General features: G+C 37.6%; 1 protein-coding gene across 4 annotated transcripts in view; it reads right to left on the bottom strand.

Moving 5' to 3' along the window:
• The window catches only part of SCYL2 (SCY1 like pseudokinase 2), an 82,009-nt gene that overhangs the window by 54,463 nt on the left and 1,751 nt on the right, over positions 1-25,795 (bottom strand). For all 4 annotated transcript variants that reach the window (XM_043966631.1, XM_043966629.1, XM_043966632.1 and 1 more), the window contains exon 2: positions 7,142-7,346. In XM_043966631.1, the coding sequence (XP_043822566.1) occupies positions 7,142-7,318 (177 nt within the window). In that variant the 5' untranslated portion in view covers positions 7,319-7,346. The remainder of the gene's footprint in view (positions 1-7,141; positions 7,347-25,795) is intronic.

The raw sequence follows: 25,795 nt of genomic DNA, 5'->3' as shown, positions 1-25,795 counted from the left end.
CATCTGGTTCAGACCAAATTCAGGAGTGCTAACAGGCTGAAATGCAGATGTTTGATATTTTTGGAGAGTGGGCATCAACCTGCACTACTAGAAGGGGTTTCTCACTTGAGGAGTTCCCTATACCAATGTAGTTCCAGTCCCTATCTCTATCTCAAATATTCCTATTGGGGTAGTAGTATAATCACTATCTGAAAGTGGGGTATGGAAAAGTAAAGTAGATCGGTCAAGGACACACCAGGAACTGGAACTACAAGCCAAACATTTCCAAACCATATTAACTTATTTGTGTTCCTCTCAAGTATGCATACATGCAAGGAAAACAAATATACCAAACAGTCAAAAACATCCCTTTCTGCACCATCTTTTTACATGACTTGCCTACTCATATTCATCAGACTGGCAAAGCTGACAAAAAAAGATGACAAATGTTGGAGGAACTGTTCAAAAACAGACACATTAATGCCTTATTAGTGGAACTGTGAATTGGACCAGCCATTCTGGAATGCAATTTGTAACTAAACCCAAAAAGTTTCTAAACTGTACAACACAGTTACTAGGCCTATACTCCAAAGAGATCAAAGAAAGAAGGACCCATCCGTATAAAAATATAGCAGCTCTTTTTGTGGTGGCAAAAACCTAAGAATTGAGGGAATAGCCACCAATTAGGGAATGGCTGAACAAGTTAGGGTAAATGAATGAAATGGAGTACTACTGTATTGTAAGAATGTCCAAAAGGACAGTTTCAAAGACACCTGGGAAGTGATGCAGACTGCAATGAAAAGAACCAGATCAGTCTATACAATAACAACATTGTAGAGACAAACAGCTTTAAAAGACTTAAAAATTCTGATCAACACAAGTACACTAGTACAATTCCTAAGGACCAATGATGATGCATGCTATGCTGCTCTGAGGTGATAGATTCTGAGTACAGAACTATATACATATGGGCATGTATTTATGTATATACATACTATACTATGCATATATTTGTGTAGTGGTTAAAATTATTAAAACTTATTTTTATAGGGGCAGCTAGATGGCGCAGTGGTTAAAGCGCTGGCCCTAGATTCAGGAGTACCCGAGTTCAAATCCGGCCTCAGACACTTGAAAATTACTAGCTGTGTGACCCTGGGCAAGTCACTTAACCCCCATTGCCCCGCAAAAACAAACAAACAAACAAACAAAAACCCTTATTTTTATGACAATTAAAAATTTGAGACAGTTTCTGGGTAATTTAATCATTTTATTAAGGCCAGCAGGTTATTAATAAAAGGATGGTCACAGCTTATGTGCCCTTTGAAGAGGAGGTGTTCCTGAGGGATACCTAATCACCTGATTTTTTAATCAAATGGGTATTGAACAATCTTGGGGTAAGTGACTTAGGTCACTCAAAATTTTGGTCAAAGAGACATCAATTTCTTTATCACCTGTCTTGATAATAGGGACAATCAACATTTTCCCAGGATTCTTCTGAACAAACACAATGAGTAAAAATACATCCCATTAGCCCACTTAGAATTTCTTTTACTGTCTGATTAGATCTTGGCCTGGGTAAATCTCCAAGAGAAATTTCTAACCCTGCTTGGTTTCTGGATGGGGAAGTAGGAAAGGAGGAAAACCTAATATAATAATTAGTTACTAAATATAAGTGTGTGTGTGTGTGTATATATATATATGTATAATATTTGTGTATATATGTGCACATATACTATATGCTTACATATATGCATGTGTATATATGTAGATATATATATAAACACATACATATATATAGAAACACAACATAAATTTATTGTTTGACTAAGCATATTTATTATTATTAAGGGTTTTCTTTTCTTTTTTTTTAATTCCTAAAAGGGGAAATGGAGGGAGAAAAAGTAGATTTATATTCACTGAAAAAAAAAGTTTCAAAAAGGAAATGTAAAGAAATGCCTTGACTAGATAAACCTAAAGAGCATTTTCAAGACAAGTTGGAAGGCTAAAGCTCTTTCACACTGAATTCTCATTTGAGATGAGGAAAAATCTCAGAACACAACTTGTTTTTTGGGTTGTTTTTTTTGTTTTTTTTGGGGGGGGTTGCGGGGCAATTGGGGTTAAGTGACTTGCCCAGGGTCACACAGCTAGTAAGTGTTAAGTGTCTGAGGCTGGATTTGAACTCAGGTACTCCTGAATCCAGGGTCGGTGCTCTATCCCCTGAGCCATCTAGCTGCCCCCACAACTTGTTTTATACATTGAAAATAAGATTAGCTGGAAAATGTTAGGCTACCATAGTTTATAATCACAGTCATCAATTTTAATCCCCATATTCTATACTAGTGAATAAATCAGTGACAGTGCTGTAACTAGAATACTTATGTTCCTAGCCTAGTAATTTACTATTGATCAATTAATAAACTTAATTTAAATTAAGTGCCTTCTCTGTGCCAGGAATTGCTGGTTACTGGGAAAACAAAGATAGGTAAAACAGTCCTTCAACAAAGTATATTGAAACTCCTAATCTTCAAAGAAAAAGCAATCATAATTTTCATTCTTTAAACATCACCTAGAAATCAAGTTATAAAATAACGTATTTCTTGAAGTTAAAGAAAAAAAGAAAAATAGGCACTAAGAAACCCTTCAAAATAAATACACAAAACAGACTAGGCCTCAATTTAAGAACAGCTGAGCTTTCCAATAAATAGTTTTTGAAGCCAGCACATACGCACCCAATCTCTAAGACCATCAGTTGAGAATGCCAATAAAATGATGCATCAAAGAAATTTCCATTTCAACCCTCAATTTTTCTTATAAATGTTAACTGCTGATTCTATACAAAGAGCCTGCATAAACATTCTTCACATTGCAAGCATCTATATGTAGAGATTTGTTTCATCAGGGTCCTAATAACTATGATTCATTATGCTTTTATTAATTATTCACAATAAAATGTCCTGAATAAAAATGGCAAAATCCAAGGAAAAACAGAAGAAACTGATTTTTTTAAAGACAAAGCAAAAGAAACCCACATAAATAGGGGAAGCTAGGTGGCACCGTGGATAAAGCACCGGTCCTAGATTCAGGAGGACCTGAGTTCAAATCTAGCCTCAGACACTTGACACTTACTTATTAGCTGTGTGACCCTGGGCAAGTCATTAACATTCATTGCCCTGCAAAAAAGAAGAAAAAACCCACATAATAACTCATGAAACTGAGCTATTATGTGCTTTAGCAGCAGGAGAACAATCCAAAACTCCTTTGGAAAGACTTAGAAATGCACCTTTCTTTCCATCTGACTGCAGGTAATGACAGCATGCAGTCTTTACTAAAGTGCCCTCCCATACCTACCCTACTGTCCCCAAATGAAAACTCTAAGTAAGACAAATCGGGTGCTGAAAGCTAGAAACAACCAGGATGGAAAGGATCCAACATACCAATAACTACTTTGCCTTTTCAAATGTGCTGCAGAACCCAATTCACTATCTTCACACACACACACACACACACACACACACACACACACACACACACACACACACACACACACACACATTTTCTTTTGCTTAGGATTTTTTTTGGGGGGGGGCGGGTAAAATGACCTATACCTGTGTCAACAATTTCTAAAACTATGTAAATAAGGGAATATCATTGGGGAGAAGGAAAATGGGAGGAGGAGCACCTGCATTTAACATGCGGTATAAGAGTAAAAAAATATTAACTTAGATCATAAGGCTTTTGCTTCAATATTATACAAAGAGTAGAATACTCGACTGTTAATTTAGGAGGTATAAAAAAATCTTTCCGTCTCCTTAAGCAAACTGGACAAGAACTCTCCATCAAAGATTTAATCTTCCACCGCAAAGTTGATGTCAAATTTAACATGTTACCATAGCAACAAAAAGCTGTCAACTGCACATGAGAGTGAATGGAGAAGAGGGAAGAGAAGGTGAGAAAGACATTAAGCTCAATGTACCTTCATGATGAAGTACTAATCAAACATATTCCTCCTTGTTCTTTCTCATTTCTTCCTATATCTTCCATATACATCTCCATTCAATCAGATGAGAACATTTTAAGAGTCCAAACCAAACTGATTTAAATTATATTTATAATTGTTTCAACCTCACCTCCCAGTCAGCTGCCTGTGAGCTAAGTGCAAACACTGGGGGAGAGGGGTGCTCAAGCAGCAGAACTATAAGGATTATCAGGCTTCATTCCATTCCTCCTTGGAAGCCTTGTTATTGCTTCAGAGGCAACTATGCTGCAGGCTCCTGAAGCAAAGAAGGAGAGTTGGGACTCTCTCCCTACAGAGATGTGTGTGATGAGGATGAGTGGATATGACATAGAGAAAAGGCTCCCTGACTTCATGGGCTACCTGTGTTCTACAGCATATGTCCCATCTGGGTACTCTAGAGGCTGCATCTCTCAGGCCTTGGGAACCAGTGCATCACTGTCTCATTATTTTTAGTGCACAGACAAACAAAGGCTGAAAAGTAACTTGGGAAACCACAAACTAACACAATCTATGCTGTTTTGTATTTTGATTTTGTTAAACATTTCCCAATTACATTTGGTTGGGGGGGCAGGGGTGCACAGGCCTCGAGTCTGCCCCCCTGGTGTACAGTGCACTGACAACTCAACATCTATAAGTCAGACAGGATCCAGATCTCAATATAGTCTAGTAGTTATATTCACATGCCTTTTATAAAAGAACTCTTAAGCTGAGTGGCATTTGCCTACTGCCACCAGCAGTACCCTACGCCATACCAGTTCTTCAGGAACCAATTGTGAAGGAGCCATTTCAGAAGTAAAGCCTTAAGATCATGTGTGGTACCAGGAACTCCTTGTGAAGAAACATAAAATTAAATTTTAAAAAATTTAAAAGTTCAATGCAGATCATCAACTGGCTCACTAACATACACAATCTTAGGGGGCTGTCTAGGGCACTGAGGGCAGGGTTTCATGGCCAATATGTATCAAAGGAACAACTGCAAGGTCAACGCGCTCGCACACATGCTCGCTCGCGCGCGCGCTCTCTCTCTCTCTCTCTCTCTCTCTCTCTCTCTCTCTCTCTCTCTGTGAGGCAATGAGAGTTAAATGACTTGCCCAGGGTCACACAGCTAGTAAGTGTCAAGTGTCTGAGGCCACATTTGAACTCAGGTCCTCCTGAATCCAGGATCAGCACTTTATCTACTGCCACCTAGCTGCCCCGTAGGTCAACTCTCCATCCACCATGCCAAGATCTCACAAAGTAAATTATCTTTTCCATGAAACACAAATCAAAAGCCTTTGTGAGAGTCTGGTTATATGCTTTTGTTAGCTATATAATTTTATAAACCAAGTAATGGCTTTTTAAAGTAATCCATGTGAAATGTCACCCTTTTGGATGATTATTAAGTGAGACAGAAAAAATGACAATAGCTTACACCACACTTTTTTTGTTTTTGTGGGGCAATGAGGGTTAAGTGACTTGCCCAAGGTCACACAGCTAGTAAGTATCAAGTGTCTACGGTCACATTTGAACTCAGGTCCTTCTGAATCCAGGGTCGGTGCTTTATCCACTGAGCCACCTAGCTGCCCCCTAAAGTTCTTACTCACAAGCAAGTTACTTATTTTCTAAGTCAGTGGACATACATTAAAGCCACTATTATATGATAGGCAGAGATATTAAAAAATGAGGAGGGGATACAGTGTGTGATTTATGGAGATTAAAAGCTGTGTTAACAAACAACCCTTCAGAAATGAAAGGGTTTTCAAACCCTTTCCTTTTCCAAGTGAAAAGAGCAGAGAGTGAGCCTAAATGATTTGCCTGATATGAAAACCCAGGGCTCCTCACCTCCTATGCTTTATCAGATTAGTATTCTAATAATTTCTAAAACTAAAACATTATGCACATTGGGAAAGCTTTAATACCACCAGTCTTATGATAGTCACTCAAAAAAAAAAATTTACTCATGATTCACGACCAGAAATAAAAGCCACCTACCGATGACTCTTCAACCACAATGTACTATATAATGTCAATATCTATCATAGGACCAAAATTACTATTATATTCAAGTTAACCAAAAGTGTGGTTCCCTTCTTGTGATTTATTCTTAAACTTAAACATAACTGTTCCAGAAAAATCTCGGTCTCAGTAAAACAAATGCAAATATGCATGTCACGGTCAGTTACACCATACCTTAGCCAATTGTGCTCCATATGTATGGAGAAATGATAACTCGCTTCCTAACTGTATTTTAAGACTATATATCTAAACATATTTTTGGGGAGATGGCCAACACAGGAGAATTATGTTTCACTAAGTTATGCATATCTGTTAGAAGGATTTTGGTTTTGGGGGGTTTTTTGGGAGAAGGGTGAAATTAAGGATTTGAAAACTGAAAAAATAAAGAGTAATTTTAACAAATACTATACATATACATATACATACATATATATCAAGCATAATTCATTTTAAGAGTGCACTAATCCTTATCAATGCATTGAAGAAAACTGTCAAAAAACTATAACACTGATCCACTGATACTTAGTACAGCAATCAAAAAGAGTTGAGAATCTTAAATGCTGGAAATGCTTTTCAAAAAAAGTAATTGTTTAATGAAAAATTAATTTTAAAACAATGTAGTTATTAAATACCCCCAAAACATACTAATCCTCATACTGTACAATTTTTTATCCCCAAATATGGTAGAAATAGATTTATTATTAAAAAAACAAAATTATATAGAATTTCACTTTTACTCAAGAAAGAAAAAATGTTTCTCACTAAGTGAGGCAAAAGTCACATTTAATTATAGGAGAAATTCAACAAATAATTTTGTCACACCAAACAATTACATCAGAAAAGAAAATCCAAAGGCAGAACCTCATTTCTTATTATAAAGCCTTCATATCACAAAATGGAGTAGTTTTAGTTTTATTAACATCTGCCTATCTTATAAGACAAAAATAAACTACAGGTTGTTATGATGTGAAAAATCAAAACAACATATATAATATAGTTTACTTGATACTATTTCTTGGACAAGAGGCAACAAGAATACTGGAAAAATTCAACACTACTAGTATATTAAGTAAAATGTATTTCTCAACATTTGCAGACATAAATGTGTCTCTTATACATGCTTTTCATCACTAGCTTTCACTTCAAGCTTACCTGTTTAGTTGACTTTTTTGTGCCATTAAAAATCTTCCATGCTAGCCCATTGCCACCACTGGCAATGTGCCGACCAACATCAAATTCCCTGGTGACAGGATTTCCCATTACCGCACTGGTGACATCAGCTGTTACTTTTGTAACAGTACTCTTCAACTTATTCAGCATGGACTCCATGGCTGCAATATTATGTGATTCTATTTACCTACAGGTATAAGAGGGGAGAAAAAACAGCTTTGAAAATTTCAACTGTGTGAAATGGGATTCTTAAAATCTTTAATTCTCAAAGATTAACCTTGGTGAAAAAGTTCAACACCAGGTTTTATTTCATTTAAAATACATACTAGATATATTTAAAAACTATAAAGTTTGTAAGTTAAAAACATAAGTCTGGAAAACATTTCCCAAATTTTAATTGCAATCAAGATAGTACAGAAAAGTCATGGAAAGATAAGTGGTCAAAAGATGTCAACAAATATTTTTCAGAAGGCCAACTATCAGCAATCATATGAAAACATCCTTCAGATCACTAAGAGAAATGTAAATCAAAACAACTCAAAGGTTTAACTTTATACCTATCAAACCAACAAAGATGAAGAATGATAGAAATAGTTAATGCTGGAGGGACTCTGGAAATATAGGCACACCAATTAGTGTAACTGTGAATTGGTTTGACTTCTGGAAGATGGCTTAAAATTTTGCTAGAGAAGTCACTAAATTGTTCAAATTTTGTAATACAGAAGTCTCTTTACTGGGCACATTATTTCAAGAAGATAAAAGACAAAAAAAAAATTTGGATACAGACCAAACTATTTGTAGCAACACAAAACTGAAAACAAAACAGCTTCATCCTAATAGGGGATTAGCCAAGCTGTAGTAAGCAAATATAATGTAATACTATTGTACAGTAAAGAAACATAAAACACGAACTCAGGGAACATGGAAAGAGTTTAATGAACAGATGCAAGGGGAAATAAGCAGAACTAAAAGACTGCTATCAATTATTTTAACAAACAAAAACATGAAAAGCCAGATAAACTCAAATTGATTGCTGTGACCAATCTCAATCACAGAGAACATAGATGAAATGCATCTTTCTAAATAATGAGGTGGGGGGGATGCAGGAAATTATGGTTGAATGCACTATCTGGTCATTTTAAAATTTGGTTTATCTTAACTGTTTTTCTTTGTAACAAGAGAAGGTTTAGTCACACTGGTTTGGATAAATGACTATGGTGTAAAAAACAAAAGACATCAATTAAACATTTTAAAAACCTTCATGAGGAAGTTACATCCTTCAAAATCAGTTTTCCCAAAGCTCACATGAAGGAATGGAATGAAGTCTCATTACTTAATGGGAACATGGCAGACTAAAGTTGGTATCATTTCAAATAAATGAGTAGGAGGAAGAAGAAATGCTATGGGCAAAACAATGACTAACCTTTCAGGAAAATTTCTTCGACATTATAGTATTCTATAAAGTAACATCTACTGACGCCACACAAAAAGAGAGTAAGTCACCATACATACAGAAGCATTTACTGTATAAATCTTATTCACTTTTCTCCGAGGCTTGAAAACCATTAATCTCATGGGGGATGATGGAAGTACAAGAATGCTTACTGAAAATCTAAAAATAAAATATTGAATTGCACCAGAATTTCAGAGAAGATCTTCCAGAAGAAAAAGAAGTATGAGACAAAAAAGAATTGACTTAGAATGTGCAAAAGCACAAAGACTCCAAAAGTTTTAATTTCATTACAAGGATCCTACCCAGTTTACTTTCATGTCTATAGCTAAAAATACTTTTAACATTAGCTTACACACTTAAAAAGAAGAAGAAGAAGAAGAAGAAGAAAAGAAGGGCAGCTAGGTGGCGAAGTGGATAGAGCACCGGCCCTGGAGTCAGGAGGACCTGAGTTCAAATCCGGCCTCAGACACTTAACACTTACTAGCTGTGTGACCCTGGGCAAGTCACTTAACCCCAATTGCCTCACTTAAAAAAAAAAAAAAGAAGAAGAACATTAGCTTACAATTAAGTTCTCCGTATTTGTTATTTTATAATAGGTAACAACTTGAAATTGTTCCTATTCTAATGAATTAATATGATTGGAATTAACCATGCCTACACTTGCTAATTTTGAAGCTGTGATTTGCTATATGGTAAATTTTGAACATTTGATAGAAATGCTTCTCTTTACTAGTATTTTAACACTGATTTCCTTCAAGCAGTTAAATGCTATGCTAGGTACTAAGACAGCATTTCAGGGCAGTTATACAGGTAAGCTGTTCTCCACAAATATCTGCTGCTAATTCTGATACAGAAGGCAACTATAAAAAGAGGATGGATGTTAGGGAAAAAGACAAACTCTATGCAAAAGCTATACTGATACTGAGGTGAAATGAAAATTACATTTCAGAATGTGGACAGGACTTAGCAATTTTGAAATTTAAATTTAAATCACCACCAGTAACTATTTAAGAGATGAAATATCTCATCTCAGAACCTAACAGCTATTTCTTAAAATCACAAGACATTCTAATTCTTCACTTTCAAACTAAGTAGATGTTTCTCTAAATTAAAATTGAACAGAAGCCATAAACAGTAAATTTTAAAACAACAAAACCACACCAGCTGGCTCTTTATACTCTCTGTTTACAACATATGCTATGAATCACAAAAAGAAATATAACATAATAACCATATTACAGAAAAAAAAATCCAAACCTTTTCCATCTCTAAATTATATACCAAAATAAAGATAATACTGATTTTTTTTTGAAGTCTAAGTTCAGTGTGATACAAGAAATAAGAGTCCACTGCATTCAGTGGAAGGCTGGCCTCCAGCGGAACAAATAGGGTAAATTTGTGATCCTCATTTTGCTGGTTATGATGGCACAATCCTAATGAAAGAATATCTGCTATCAAGGCCCAGCCTAGCTCAGGCAAGAGAAAGGCCCAACACCAAGAGGTCAGGTACCAGGATAGGATTTCTTTGACCACGGAAAACCAACAAGACAAAGAAAAGTACCAGATGGCCCTGAAGCTGTTCTGTTCTGCAGAGACAATAGTGGAAAGGCAATGGACAAAGGCTGCAAAGACCTCACAGTTTTTACACTATCAATAAACACTGATTTAAGTGTTAACAATCATGGAAAAAGACATGAAGACACTGTACAACTGGAACAGCTTCAACACAACCTAATCAAACAAACTGTCAATTCTGAAAAACCAGAAATGTATAAAGGAAAATACAGTACCACTGATTTGTACAGTTTGTTACAAAAGTCTAATCATGAAAAAGCAAATCGCTGCAACGAGGCAAGGTAAAGATTCTTTACCCTTCCTCAGTCTACAAACACTCGATCTCCTTGACAAATTAAGAGGATATGAGAGAGGAAGGCAAAGAAAGTTTAGAGTTTAGACTTGCTGGAAAAACAGAGACAGGATTGAGGAATATTATGAGCAGATTTATTTCCCAAAATACTGAATAGGGGGAGGTGGAGGCTGCAAAGGAAGATAAATCCCAGAAACCTAGATATGAGACCTAAGATCTTCCCAAGAATTCACAATACAAAATGAGACATACATTTTTGGACATGGGTAATGTGGGAATTTGTTTTATTTAACTTTGCATATTTGTTACAAGAGCTATTTGTTTTTTCTCCTAAATTGGGAGAGGGGCAGCTAGATGGTGCAGTGGATAGAGCACTGGCCCTGGAGTCAGGAGAACCTGAGTTCAAATCCAGCCTCAGACACATGACACTTACTAGCTGTGTGACCCTGGGCAAGTCACTTAATCCCAATCGCCTCACAAAAACAACAGACAGACAGATAGAAGGATGGATGAAGGAATAATGTTTTAAAAAAATAAATTGGAAGAAATGAAGTGATCAAGAAAATAAATGGCTTTTAATTGAAAAATAAGGTAAAATGAACTTTATCATGCTAAAAAGTATTTTTAGGGGCAGCTAGGTGTCGCAATGGCACCAGCCCTGGATTCAGGAGGACCTGAGTTCAAAACCGACCACAGCCACTTGACACTTACTAGCTGTGTGACCCTGGGCAAGTCACTTAATTCCCCATTGCCTCCCCACCCCGCTCCAAAAAAGAGGTGTCTTCTCTCCAATCATATAGTAGTAACATAAAAGAGTCCTTGGCAAATATAACTAGAGAACTTCATTAAATGCTTTTCAGGTTATTAGCATCAAGCAAGACATAAAGCAGGAAAATGTATGGTTTCCAAAGTCTCTGTCTCTGTATTGGAGGAGCTCCTATGTGAAGTTCAGATGAAAGATTTATTCTAGGACTTCCGGGGCAGAGCCAAGATGGCAGAGGAAAGGCAGTGAGCTCTCAAACTCATGACAGGATCACTCCAAAAAACATCCAAATAACGCCATAGGAAAATGCCCAGAGCAGCAAAACTCACAGAAGAATGTGCTGAAATCATCTTCTAACCAAGAACAGCTTGGAAGGTCAGAAGGAGGGAGCTGCTGTGCTGATACAGGAGTAGAGCCCAACCCCACAGCCACCCTGACACAAATCCAGTCCCAGGAAGGCCTCACCAGAGAAGGAGACCCCCAGAGCTTCTGAATCAGCTGAAGCACCAGTGTCATCTGGAACTAAGCTCACGGTCTGGTGAGAGGTTTGAGCCCTGGGGGGGACTACAGGGGTCTATGCTGGTGCTGAGGCAGAACTTGGATTTTTTACCCCTGCTGAGAACCAGGAGGTAGGCTTCAGTAGCAGTGGCCCAGGTTGGGGAGGGGCCCAGGCTCATTGGAGTTAACAACCATAACACACAACGCTGGTTGATTAGCAAGTTGATCTGGGGTCATCTACGGACCAGGGAACAGGCCAGGAGAGTTAAGAACCTGATCTTCCTTAAATCATACCACCTTCTTAAGCTTGGGATACTGCAGCCTGGAAACAGTGCCCCACTTTAAGGAGATAAAAGTCAAGTAAAAGAAAGGGAAGATGAGCCAACAGAGAAAGGTAAGGACCACAGAAAGTTTCTTTAGTAACAAGGAAGACCAAGGGGCACCCTTAGAGGAAGATGTCAACATCAGGGCCCCTATATCTAAAGATTCCAAGAAAAATATGAATTGGTCTCAGGCCATAGAGGTGCTCAAAAAGGACTTTGAAGATAAAGTTAGAGAGGTAGAGGAAAAAATGGAAAAGAGAAATGAGGGTGATGCAGGAAAGACATGAGAAAAAAGTCAACAGCTTGAAAAGTCAAATTGGCCAAATGGAAAAGGAGGTACAAAAGCTCTCTGATGAAAATAATTGCCTAAGAATGAGGACTGAACAAATGGAAGCCAGTGACTTTATGAGAAACCAAGACACAATAAAGCAAATCCAAATGAATAAAAAAAAATAGAGGACAATGTGAAATATCTTCTGGGAAAAACTGCTGACCTGGAAAATAGGTCCAGGAGAGATAATCTGAAAATTATTGGTCTACCTGAAAACCATGATCAACGAAAGAGCTTAGACACAATCTTCCAAGATATTCTCAGGGAAAATTGCCCTGAAATTCTAGAAGAAGCAGCTAAAATAGAAATTGAAAGAATCCACCGATCACCTCCAGAAAGAGATTCCAAAAGGAAAACTCCTAGGAATATTATAGCCAAATTCCAGAGCTCTCAGGTCAAGGAGAAAATATTGCCAAGTTGCCAAAAAGAAAGAATTCAAGTACTGTGGAGCCCCAGTCAGGATAGCACAAGATCTAGCAGCTTCTACATTAAAGGACCAGAGAGTATGGAATATGATATTTCAGAGGGCAAAGGAAATGGGATTACAACCAAGAATCACCTACCCAGCAAAACTCAGCATAATCTTTCAGCAGAAAAAAATGGGACTTTAATGAAAAGACTTTCAGATATTTGTGATGAAAAGACCTAAACTGAATGGCAAACTTGACTTTCAAATACAAGACCCTAGAGAACCATAAAAAATTAGAGCTGGGGGACATACCTGGGGTCGTACAATGTGGGACTGTCTTGTGTCTGAGGCCGGGCTTTGACTGGGATCCCCCTGGGTCTAGGGGTGATGCTTTGTCCACTGTGTCACCTAGCTAGGTGATGACATCTTTAGGGTTAAATTGAGGGGTGAAGGGAATGCACTGGGGGAGGGCAGAGGTGAAATCCTACATGGAAGAAACAGGAAAAGGCTTATGGAGTGGGGGAAGAGATGGGAGAGGAGCAGGGCAATAAACTAATTTTACACTCATCAGAAAAGGCTCAAAGACCGTAAACTCATCAGAGCTGCCTCAAGGAGGGACTAACACACACACACACATACACACATACACACACACACACACACACCTGGGTGGAGTAATCTATTTAATCTGGCCAGTAAATGAGCCTAACACTCATCAGAATTGGTTCAAAGACCTCAATCTCATTAGAATTGGCTCAAGGAGGGAATAATGTACACACTCAATTGGGTGGAGTAATCTCTCTAACATGGCAGGAAAATAGGAGGGGAAGGGGATAAAGAAAGAGGGGCAAAAGAAGGAAGGGCAGAGTGGGGGAGGGGACAGACAGAAGCAAATCCTTTTTGAAGAGTGATAGGATGAAAAAAGAGGGATAATAGAATAAATATCATGGGGAAGAGAATAGGATAGAAGGGAAACAGTTAACAATAATAACATGAAAAAGAAAAAGGGGGGAAAATGTACAAAAAATATTTATAGCAACTCTTGGTGGAGGCCAAGAATTGAGAATCAAGGGAATGTCCATCAATCGAGGAATGATGGAAAAAGCTATGCTATATTATTGTAGTGGAATGGTCTTGTGCTACAGGAAATGACAAATAGAATGATCCCAAAAAACCCTAGAAAGACTAATAAACATCGATGTATAGTGAAGTGAGCAGAGCTGGGAGGACATTGTGCATAGTGATAGCAATATTGTTCAACGAGCAATTGTGAATGACTTAACTACTCTCAGCAGTGCAATGATCCAAGACAATCCCAAGGAACTAATGAGGAAGCTTACTATGTACCCCCATAGAAAGAACTGATAAAAAGAACATGTGTGGACTGTATATATATAACCTGGTTGCGATCTTGTGGAGGGGGGAGGAAAGGGAGGGAGGGAGAAAAATTTGGAACTCTAAATCTTATGAAAATGAATGTTGAAAACTACCCTTACATGTAAGTGGAAAAAATAAAATAAATGTTTGTTGCTATAAAAAAAAAGATTTATTCTACTGATGGCAAAGTCATCCAGATATTCCTGTCTATGTATGACATGCTAATCTAACCATCTCTAGCTCCAGAATACAAGGCCTTTTCAACGAAATCCATAGCAACTTGAAAGATCAGCAAAGCAATACACACAGGAAAACTCAAATGGATAAAAAAGGCTTGATGTATAGACTGTGACATGGAAGTGAATGGAAAACCCATTCAGTAAGTCCATGAGAATAGTCCTATGCTGCATAGGTAATGCAAATGGAAAATGCATAAGGAATAGAATTAGAAAAGACTGAGTGGCATAGATTCGAAACTTCACAGATCTTTCCTTGAAGCCAAACTGCTTCTTGATATGAAAACCTCATGTTTGGATACCAGTATCTTCTCAATGATGCTTATATAACTATGAATTGTGGAACATTATGGCTTAAGAATAAAAAATGTGATAAAACCAAAGGCAATAAAAAACAACCTAGGGAACACAAGTGGGCTGCGACAACTCAATTCAACAAGCATTTACTGAGTACCTATATGAAAGATAGGACACTAGGCTCAGATTTGAAAAAATAGTCTATGCTCTCAATGAGAGCATAAAGTTGGAAGAGATCTTAAAGGTCCCTTGGAACCTCTGGAACTGATGAGACCACTGAGAAATAATCTAATGAGAGAAAAGGGCAAAGCCCTGGGGCGTGTACACATGCATGCACACACGTATGCACACATGCAGATAATGAACTAGCAAAAGAGAATGAAAACAACATTGGAGAAGTAGCATATAAACTCAAAGGTGATGACAAAGGCCACTTGATTTAGTAATTAAGAAATCTAGGTAATCAGGGCAGCTAGGTGGCACAGGATAGAGCACCAGCCCTGGATTCAGGAGGACCTGAGTTCAAATCTGGTCTCAGACACTTTACACACTTACTAGCTGTGTGACCCTGGGCAAGTCACTTAAACCCAATTGCCTCACAAAAACAAAACAAAACAAAAGAAATCTAGGTAATCTTCGAGAAAAGTTTTAGTCAAGTGATGAAGAGTCAGAAGACAGACTACAGAGGTACAAAAAGTGATTAACTACTTATACTTAAGAAATGGTACTAGTATTCTTGACCCATGTAGATCAGATAAGTCAAGTGGCAAGAGTGATGAATAACAAATGAACTAGAGAGCTTTGGTGACGTATTGGAGTTCAAAGAAAAAGACAAAGAGCTTTAAAAGCTGCAGCATGCTGAAATGACCTTCTGGAGAGGTGCTATGGGAAAGCGCATATAAAAATCTCACAGGTATATGAGAAGCTATAGGTGGTTTGAGGTCTACAGCAGTAGAAGGAATACCCATATGGTTGGGACTGCACAGCCAGCAAAGTGACCAAAGGTGGGTTAGAGGTATCATGTGACCTGATGAACAGGAGCAAGCATGCCTTATGAACTCTTCCAGTCTTACCTGTCCACAGCCATTGGATGTGGCTGGAAAACAACTAGGGAAAGTCACATTTTAACTGAGAAAAAGCTACTCTTTCACTTAATTCTTTCTACAAAAAGCATCACTGGTTCCTCCAGGCAGTAGGTTGGAAGTTCCTTGAAATCAGCTTGAAGGTTTCATTTCTGTCCTTACCTCCAGCACTTTTACCACAATGCCTAGCACATGGCAGTTACTAACCAGTTGTGGAAATAAAATGCAGCTTAAATAGTTAATAAATATTAAGAATTAGAATTGTAGGCAACTGGTAATGTTATCGCTGCAAATATTGCAATGAAGATTTTTAAAGGATATTAGAATTTGTCTGACAATAGTATTTTGTATATCTTTTACATGCTCTACAACATGTAGCAGTAGCAGGTGTTAAAGACTAGAAAAATGGTAGAGACAAAATAATGCAAATTAATTATAAACAGGTATCCTGACAACATTTAAGCCAAAAAGGTTTTCTATTAATATAAAATTTTATCTACACATTTCTGTAGCACAAGAGGCAGGGTGACACAGTAGACAGAAAGTACAACCAGACAAAAGTCCTAAGTTCAAATTCAGCTTTTGACAATAGCTTAGATGATTACAGGCAAGTCAAGTGAGCTCTCTTTGCCTGGAAACTCTTAAAGGCTAAGTTAATGACAGATCATGACTGGGATAATCCTGGGAGTTAGAAAGTTGATCACAGGTCCTTCACATATTGCCAAAGAATAATAGTTTTAGAATAAAAAACTGCTAAAATAAAATTTTAAGACTAAAACTCAGAGTGATACTCATTTTATTTTAAATATTTATTGTCAAAGAATAATGCAATTAATCCATCAATAAAAAATATTTAAGTGCCAACTATGTACCAGTCATAGTGCTAAGTGTTGGGGGTACAAAAAGAGTCAAAAGACAGTGCTTATCCTCAAAGTGCTAATCATAATATGATTTTAGATTAAAAATTTGCTCAAATAAAATTTCTGGACTGAAACTTAGAGTGCATCTCATTTGATTTTAAATACAAGTTAAAGGAATACTCATTTAAAAACAGGAACCCTTTTTGGCAAACATTCCTGTCAAAATTGTGTGACCCTACTACATACATAATATATTCTTGAGACCTGAACAAAGGAGTCCATGGAATATTCAGAAGCATTTCATCATTGAAAGTAATTGTACTAGCATACTAAAGATTGGGGGGGGGGGGGCAATGGGGGTTAAGTGACTTGCCCAGGGTCACACAGCTAGTAAGTGTCAAGTGTCTGAGGCTGGATTTGAACTCAGGTACTCCTGAATCCAAGGCCTGTGCTTCATCCACTGCGCCACCTAGCCACCCCCCTTTTTTTTCTTTTTCTTTTTCTTTTTTTTCATACTAAAGATTTTAAGGAAATTAAATTTTCCAGTAGCTAGATACAGTGCAATGTTTAAGGGAGGAAGACTTGGGTTTAAATCATGCCCTTGATACAGACTGACTGGGTAAACTAAGGCCCCAGAAACCTCTAAGTCTCTACCTAACTGGCAGAGATGATGACCTCCACTTATTAAAAAGTTCCACACCTGGAGCTGCCAATAATAATGAAATCACATGGGGGCAGCTAGGTGGAGCAGTGGATAAAGCACAGGCCCTGGATTCAGGAGGACCTGAGTTCAAATCTGACCTCAGACACTTGACACTTAACTAGCTGTGTGACTGTGGGCAAGTCACTTAACCCTCATTGCCCCACAAAAAAAAAGAAGAAGAAAAAGAAAAAAAAAATCAATGAAATCACAGGTAAAGCCCTATCTCTATCCTATGCTTTCCAATATATTTCAATCACTCTTCAACCACTTCTGGCTTTCTTTCTCAGAGTAACTCGACTTAAGTGCCAACCCTTTTAATGCTCAGTGCCTCCTAGCACAGCACCCCCAATGCCCAACCAAAAAGTGAGCTCCTCGAGGGTAGGAGCTGTTTTGGTTTTGTCTATGTATCCAGGGAACTTAGCAGTGTCTGGCACACAGCAGGTATGTAATAAAATGTTTGTTGAATTGAATGACAAGATATAAGAGTAGGATAAATTTTGACTTTAAAAGATGCCATAACTTACAATAACTAGAATATATTCAATAAAATCAAATACCTATTAGTAAATACTAGGTTCTAAGGGGAATATTAGATTAGATAGATACAAAGATAGATAGATACATAGATAGATGGATGGATGGAAGGATGGATGGATGGATGGATGATAGAGAGATAGATAAGACAGACATAAAGAAGCACAGCACCCAGTTCTTATCCTCAAGTTTATAATCTCAAGGAGACAATATAAGATATAAGTGGAAAAACTAAACACTTAAACATCAATCTAAGAGATGTTACAATTTAGTATTTGGAAAGTGCCAAAGTATTATAGAAATAAATGTTATGAGTTCAGAGATGCCTAAGAACAGTGTGGGCAAAAATGCATTTGGAAGACTTTACAAAATTAATAGGAAATACTAACAAGCTTATAGCAAATATTTGTTAAAGGATATCTGTTTCAGAAAATGCCTATTTATGAGTAAACTACTGAGCTGCTATATAGTTAATTAGACACATGAATTTGGAATGAGAAAATTTAGGTTCAAATTCCAGTTCTGTCATTTACCAATATGATCCCTGACCTTCAGTTTCCTCAATTATAAAATGAAGTGATTGGACAAGGCAATTTCCAAGGTCCCTTCTATCTCTAAATCTATAATTATATGTTCATTTATTCTTATGAAAAATTCAAAACTGGGAAATTGCTATCATTTTCAATTCTTAGGGAGATCCTCTTTGGTCAACATTACATCATTATGTCCTTTTCAAAGAAGTAATATCTAGAAATTTTCCTCTAAAGTTCTATGCCCATAGTTTACAGTGATAGATTACATCAACATGGATTCTCAGAGAGGAAGCTTTCCTTATAACCACACAAAGCAGAACATTTCAAGAATGGGCCTAGATAGCCTAAATAAGGAACAGTAAATATAAAAATTTTAAAGAAATGTGGGAAGATACCTGGAATTATGCAAGATAAAGCTGAGCCAAAAAAAAAAAACCTATTGACAACTATGTAAAGTCAAAAAAAGACAACAAAACTCAGTAAGAATTTACGTGCCTACTCTGTGTCAAGTACTACAGATGCAAAAATAGGATTAAATACATTAGTACTTGCTTGTTAAACACCCACCCTCCTTCCTTCCCTCCCTCCTTCTTTCCTTCCTTCCTTCTTTTGGGGGGGGAATGGAGGGGAGACAATTGGGGTTAAGTAACATGCCTAAGGTCACACAACTAGTAAGTGTTTGAGGCCACATTTGAACCCAGGGCGGCTTTCTGACGCCAAGGTGGGTGCTCTATCTACTGCTTCACCTAGCTGCCCCTTATGCCCTTCCTTTCTTTCATCAAACAGAAAATTACAGAATATGAAGCTGTGTCTCAACTCCAATCACTGTTTCATAATGTTCTGTTTAACTATTTTCAGCAAAATACTCTAATGATCAAATTCATCAACCAAATATATACTACTGATTAAATTCATCAATTTAAAAATCTGAAGGCCAGACTGGTTAAATACGAAGAAAGACATCACCAGAGGATTGACTGCCAGGTGATGAATTCTGCAATTAAAATGACTTAAGCAGAGATCACAAAGGGTTGGGTGAATACTACCCACACTGATGAAACCAAAGATCTTTGAATTAGCATTCATGAACACCACCAATGCATAAAAACATTTACCACCATAATCAAATTCTTAGCCACTAAATTACTATAAGAAAACAGTAATTCCCATGAAAATTCTTTGAACTCACAAAAGAAAACAAAAATTTTTTAGAAAATACAAAACATCCAGAATTATATTTAATTCTTCTTTGAATATTCTGAGAAAAAATAGAGCTTAAAAAAGTGCCTTATTTTTCTTGACAATGGCATCATTTCTGGAAAAAGTTTCCATTTCCATTTCAAATTCAAACTAACATTGAATGGATGGGGCAGCTATGTGGCATAGTGGATAGAGCACCGTGCCTGGAGTCAGGAGTACCTGAGTTCATATCCAGCCTCAGACCCTTGACACTTACTAGCTGTGTGACCCTGGGCAAGTCACTTAACCCCAAATGCCTAACCAAAAAAACAAAACAAAACAAGACAAAACACACACACACACACACACACACACACTGAATGGAAAGATTTTCCTCCACTTAGGTTCCCCATCTCCCTAAACTGTCACTCATCTACTTCAATTGCATTCCAACTACTTTCCCTATCTCTAGGTTTCCTCTAATCTACATTCTTCCCATTGGACTAGCAGAGTGATATCCCTACCCTAAGCAGCAGGTGGTAGAGTGAATTGTGCTGGTCTAAGCCAAGAAGCTCTATATTCGATTTCTTCTGACCCTTCCTAAATCTCACCAAGGAGAAAGTCACAGGATCATAGATGGAGAACTTTGAAGAACCTCCGAGGTCATGGAGTCCGACACCTTTATTTTAAAGTGAGCAAAATGAGACAAAGAGGTGTTAAGTGACAGTGTTCGGGTGGGGCTGGATGCTAGCTAGGTCTTTCTGCCATTTCCATTACATCACACACCACTTAAATCCCTTTGGTGCTTTGGTTATTTTGTCTGTAAAATGGGGGTACTAATACCTGTACTATCTGCTTCACTAGAGCTGAGAAGAATAAATAAAATACCATATGAAAAACATTTTTACTAACTTTAAGGCATTATGTAAGAGTCACTATTATTATTATTATTATTACTACTACTTCTATTATTACACAAGTCTAATCATATCATTCCTTTGTTTCAAAAACTTTTCATGGTTCCACATAAGCTACCAGATCAAGTACAAACCTGTGCCTGGGACACAAGGTTCTCTATAATTTGACTCCCTACTCTGTGAATGGAAGAATCATGGTATATAGCAGAAAGCATGCTCAAATTGTACATAAAAGTCTGGCATCTCAGACATAGAGGAAATTGACATACAAGCCATTCTACAATATATAATGATCAAAGGATTGGAAACTTTAAAAAGAACCGTAAGTCAGGGCGCATAGGTGGTGCAGTGGATAAAGCACTGGCCCTGAATTTAGGAGGACCTGAGTTCAAATCCAGCCTCAGATACTTGACACTTACTAGCTGCAGGACCCTGGGCAAATCACTTAACCCTCACTGACCCACAAAAACAAAAACAACCCAAAAAAAAGTTATACAGGGCAGCTACGTGGCATAGTGGATAAAGCTCCGGCCCTGGATTCAGGAGAACCTGAGTTCAAATCTGGCCTCAAACACTTGACTGGTACTAGCTGTGTGACCCTGGGCAAATCACTTAATCCCAATTGCCTCACCCAAAAAGAAAAAAAGAATCATAAATCAAACATGAAAAATTATCCAAAATCACTAATAAGAGAAATGAAAACCAAAATAAGACTGAGGTTTCAACTTACAATCAGCTAATTAGCAAAGATAATAAAAGACAGCAATACCTCATGTTGGGCTATTCAAAGACAGGCACATTAATGCATTGATGGTGTAGCTGTGAACTGGTACACTCATTCAAGAAAACAATTTGCATTTGTTGAGAAAAGTTACTACCTATAATCCAGCAATCCAGATACTGCACATATACCTCAAACGGGTTAAAGATAGAAAGGGGGCAGCTAGGTGGCACAGTGGATAAGGCACCAGCCTTGGATTCAGGAGGACCTGAGTTCAAACCCAGCCTCAGACACTTACTAGCTGTGTGACCCTGGGCAAGTCACTCAACCCCCATTGCCCTGGGGAAAAAAAAAAGGAAAGATAGAAAGACCACAAATATACCCACATAATCCAAGCAGCACTTTTTGTAGATGTTAAAAAAAAAATAAAGTATGTGCCCACCAGTTTCTTCCTAGTCTGAACAAATTATGATATATGCATGTAACTGAATTATATTGCAGAGTAAAAAGTTATTAATTCAGAGACACATAGGATGAGATACATATGGATTGATGAAGAAAGCAAACCCAAGAAAACAATGCAGTTACTTAAAGAATACAATAATATACATTAGACCACTAGGAAACAGCAGTTGAAAACTAACTAAAGACAAAGGCCACCAAAGGATGAAAGGGGGGGGGGCAGCTAGGTGGTGTAGTGGATAAAGCACTGGCCCTGGATTCAGGAGTACTTGAGTTCAAATCCAGCCTCAGACACTTGACACTTACTAGCTGTGTGACCCTGGGCAACTCACTTAACCCTCATTGTCCAAACAAAAAAACAAAAAACAAAGGATGCAGAGGATGGATAATGGAACACCTCTCCATTCTTTCAACAGAGATAGGAGATTATAGATTCCAAATGTTGGGAATGCTATCAGTCATTGTATGCTTTTTTTTTGCCTAGTTTTCTGTGTGACAAGGAGAGAGTGTAGGGCAATATAGGGAATATTTGTTTTCGAAACCAAAAGGCATAAATAAAAATTAAAAAAAAAGGAAACTAAAACTTAGAATCAGAGGCTGACCTTGAGTCCTGACTCTTCCTGGCTACCTACAAGACCCTGAAAGTCACTTTCTCTCTCTAGACTTCAGTTTCCTAATCTGCAAGAGCCTTACAGATTTAGGCTATGATCCCATGATTGATACCACCTTCCCATCCAACCTCTTTCACACAAAGCCCCTTCACATATGCCACATTACAGTCAAACTAAACCATACTGTACCTTGATTTTATCCTGTTCTCTTGGGGCAGCTAGGTGGCGCAGTGCATAGAGCACCGGCCCTAGAGTCACAGGAGGACCTGGGTTCAAATCCAGCCTCAGACACTTAACACTTACTACCTGTGTGACCCTGGGCAAGTCACTTAACCCCAATTGCCTCACCAAAAACAAACAAAAAACCAAATATCCTGTTCTCTCCCATATTCATGTCTACGTTAACCCTTCTCTACTTCCCTCCACTCTACCCACTTCTGAACATACTAATGCCCATGTCCAAGTAAAGACTCTCTTCTCTTCTTCCAAGGTTCAATTCAGATTCGACCTACTCCACGAAGTCTTTCCAACTCAAATTTCTCATACTTCTTTGACTTCTCCTAGGCAATCATCATATGCTAGTATTAGTTATTCCTATACAAATATGCAGTTCCTTGGGGAACACATTATTTTTCCAACTATTCTCAAGTGTGTATGATAGGTACTAATTAGTGTTTGTTGAAGTGATACACAGAGTTTAAACTTAATGGTTAACAGTTCTTGAATAATTAATATATACTAGGTACCAGAGGAATGATATATGACTGTGAAGAATCCATGACTTTTTCAAGTATTTATTTGATAATTATCTATTAGGTATCTATTATATGGGAGACACTGGAGACTGAATGATAAAAATGAAAAACGTTTCTTTCTTTCTTTCAAGGAGCTTACATTCTTAAACAGAAGAAATTTCCCAGGATACAACTCCCTCCACTGAAATGGATCACAACCTGCCTATGACTAAAGGATAAATTCTCCAGGGTTGTCATACATCGAGTGTCATAGGCAGGATCTGAATTCCCATCCTTCAAGCCTAGCATTCAATCTACTAGGGCAATGCTATTATGATGTACTGGTGGTGCACAAGGACACATACTTCTATGAAATAAATCTTCTAGAAAAAAAGTTCCTTTGTGATATAACCCTTCATAAATCATGTGAAGCACAACACATACATCACTGCCACCGATGATAAAAATATCTCCCTGCTCAGCTTTTATCTGTCCCCACAAAGTTGTGAAATCTTCAAAATTGGTCTCCAGCTCCTCACACTCCATCCCCCTCCCTACTTCAGGCTGCTTAAATGTTGAAGAAAGGACTGGATATAGAAAATTAGAGAAAATCGGAACTGGAAAGGATCTCAAGAGATCCAAGCCCTTCATTTCAATAAGGAGAAAAGTGAGGTTCTGAAGTGACTGTGTAAATTCACACAGCTAGTAAACAGGAGTAACAAATAAATTTCAAAATGTGAACTTCACCAATATGTGCATTTTCTCTCCACTGGTCCATTGGTTTTTCTCCCATGGCATGGGCTTCAGGAAGCCCATGATAACAGAAGAGCCTACCTATGTCCCTTAGACTTATCATAGATGCCTTCACTGAATCTCAGAGTTGGATGGGACCTCCTCCAATCCAACTAGTAGCTAAACATATTTCAGGATTGATCACTTCCAGACTCCGGAGTCCATAAAGCCTCAGCACAGGTCCAAATCATACCCCATACCTAAAAATACTTCTGAAAAATCTTTTAGTTCTTTTCCTAAGAAGAGCATATTCTCTTTTCCTAAATCTGCCTATGGCTCACAGATGCAGACTACATGTTTTCTGATAAATTTTCATTAGAATTTAATGATACAATGACCCTTTTTTTACCTGGAACATGGTTACATATCTATAACTGATTATTTCATTTTCTTTTCTTTTTTGCAGGGCAATGAGGGTTAAGGGACTTGCCCAGGGTCACACAGCTAGTAAGTGTCAAGTGTCTGAGGCCAGTTTTGAACTCAGGTCCTCCTGAATCCAGGGCTGGTGCTTTATCCACTGCAACATCTAGCTGCCCCCTATAACTGATTATTTCTAACCAAAAAGTGAATAAAATTATCCTGTGAGACAAATCTTAAAAGAGGTATTTATATCCTCTGTATATTTAACATATTTTGGGTGAAGGCTGGAATTGGAATGTGGCAGAATGAAGGAAAATTATATATTCCCCATTAGTCCCACAAGCTAGACTTGTTCAGGGTCATTTGGGTCACTGTGGGCTAGATTCTTTCCTAGAAGAAAGCAAGATAATAAGTTTGGGCACTTAAAAAAAGTCAGGAATGAGAAGGTTTCTTGTTATTTTCCTTAACCAGGGTCTTTCTACTAATCAGTGCATAAACAATAATTAAACACTTAATCATTAAGGACTTACAATGTGCCTGGCACCTCACTAAGTGCTAGGGATACAAAGAATGCAAAAGAAATTCCCAAGATACAACTCCTTCCACTGAAATAGATCACAACCAGCCCAAAAAACAAAAGGCAGTCCATAATCTAAGGAAGAAGACAACACATAAAAAGAAACCATGATGAGGAGGAAGTGGTATGTATGTATGCATGAGGTGTACAGACTTAATAGAAATAAAGAGATATTGCCCGAGACCCTCCTTAAATGGAGAGCTCTCTCAGTGGTCTACCCTCGCTCTCCAATCAGCAGGTGAAAGGAGTGCTGAGGGGGTGTAAATTTCAGAGTCCATACAATCTTTTAGGATGATGAAGATCTAGGGAGCATGATGATGTCCAAAAGAGTACAACCTGGTGGGAAATGATACTATCTGTATCTGGAGGAGGATGGGAAAAATCTTTGAGTATGAGGATGAACTAAAGAAACCTCTAAAATTGAGAAGATTTGTGACTATTATATGGTTTGGTCATGCTTTATGAAAATCTGATCAAATATAACCTTGAATTTACAAATGACACTCATAAAATATCTAATATCACCTAAAGCATTTTACAATGTAACTACAAATTTGATCTACAAATCTCCCTTTCTGAATGCACAAAACAACAGCTAACAAAAGCCAACATTTATTTAGCACTTTTGACTTTCACAGAGCACTTAACATAAGTTATCTCATAATACATCCGCATTTGTTTTATTTGGTCTTTTGGAGTGTGTTTATCTTTAGCTATGAAATGTATAGATAATACCGTGGAAGTAACTAATAGGAGCTTGGCCAGACCTCAGGAGATAGTGGACAGAAGGGCTTGATATGCTATGGTTCGTGGAGTCGCCAAAGAGTCAGATATGACTGAACAACAAATGTTGTTTGTTACAGTATATACCTACATTGTATCAACAACAAATGACTCGGTATATACCCTAACAAAGAGAATCGGCTCAATTTAGACTGGGATTCTAGAGTGGGGAACAGAAACAATGTCTTCAGTACATAAATAATTACAGCAGAGACATTCCTCCAACACAACTTT

The sequence above is a fragment of the Dromiciops gliroides genome, chromosome 5 (assembly GCF_019393635.1).
Source record: "Dromiciops gliroides isolate mDroGli1 chromosome 5, mDroGli1.pri, whole genome shotgun sequence".
Taxonomy (NCBI): Eukaryota; Metazoa; Chordata; class Mammalia; order Microbiotheria; family Microbiotheriidae; genus Dromiciops; species Dromiciops gliroides.
The sequence above is the reverse complement of the archived record's forward strand: the minus strand, read 5'-3'. Positions and strand labels throughout refer to the sequence as shown.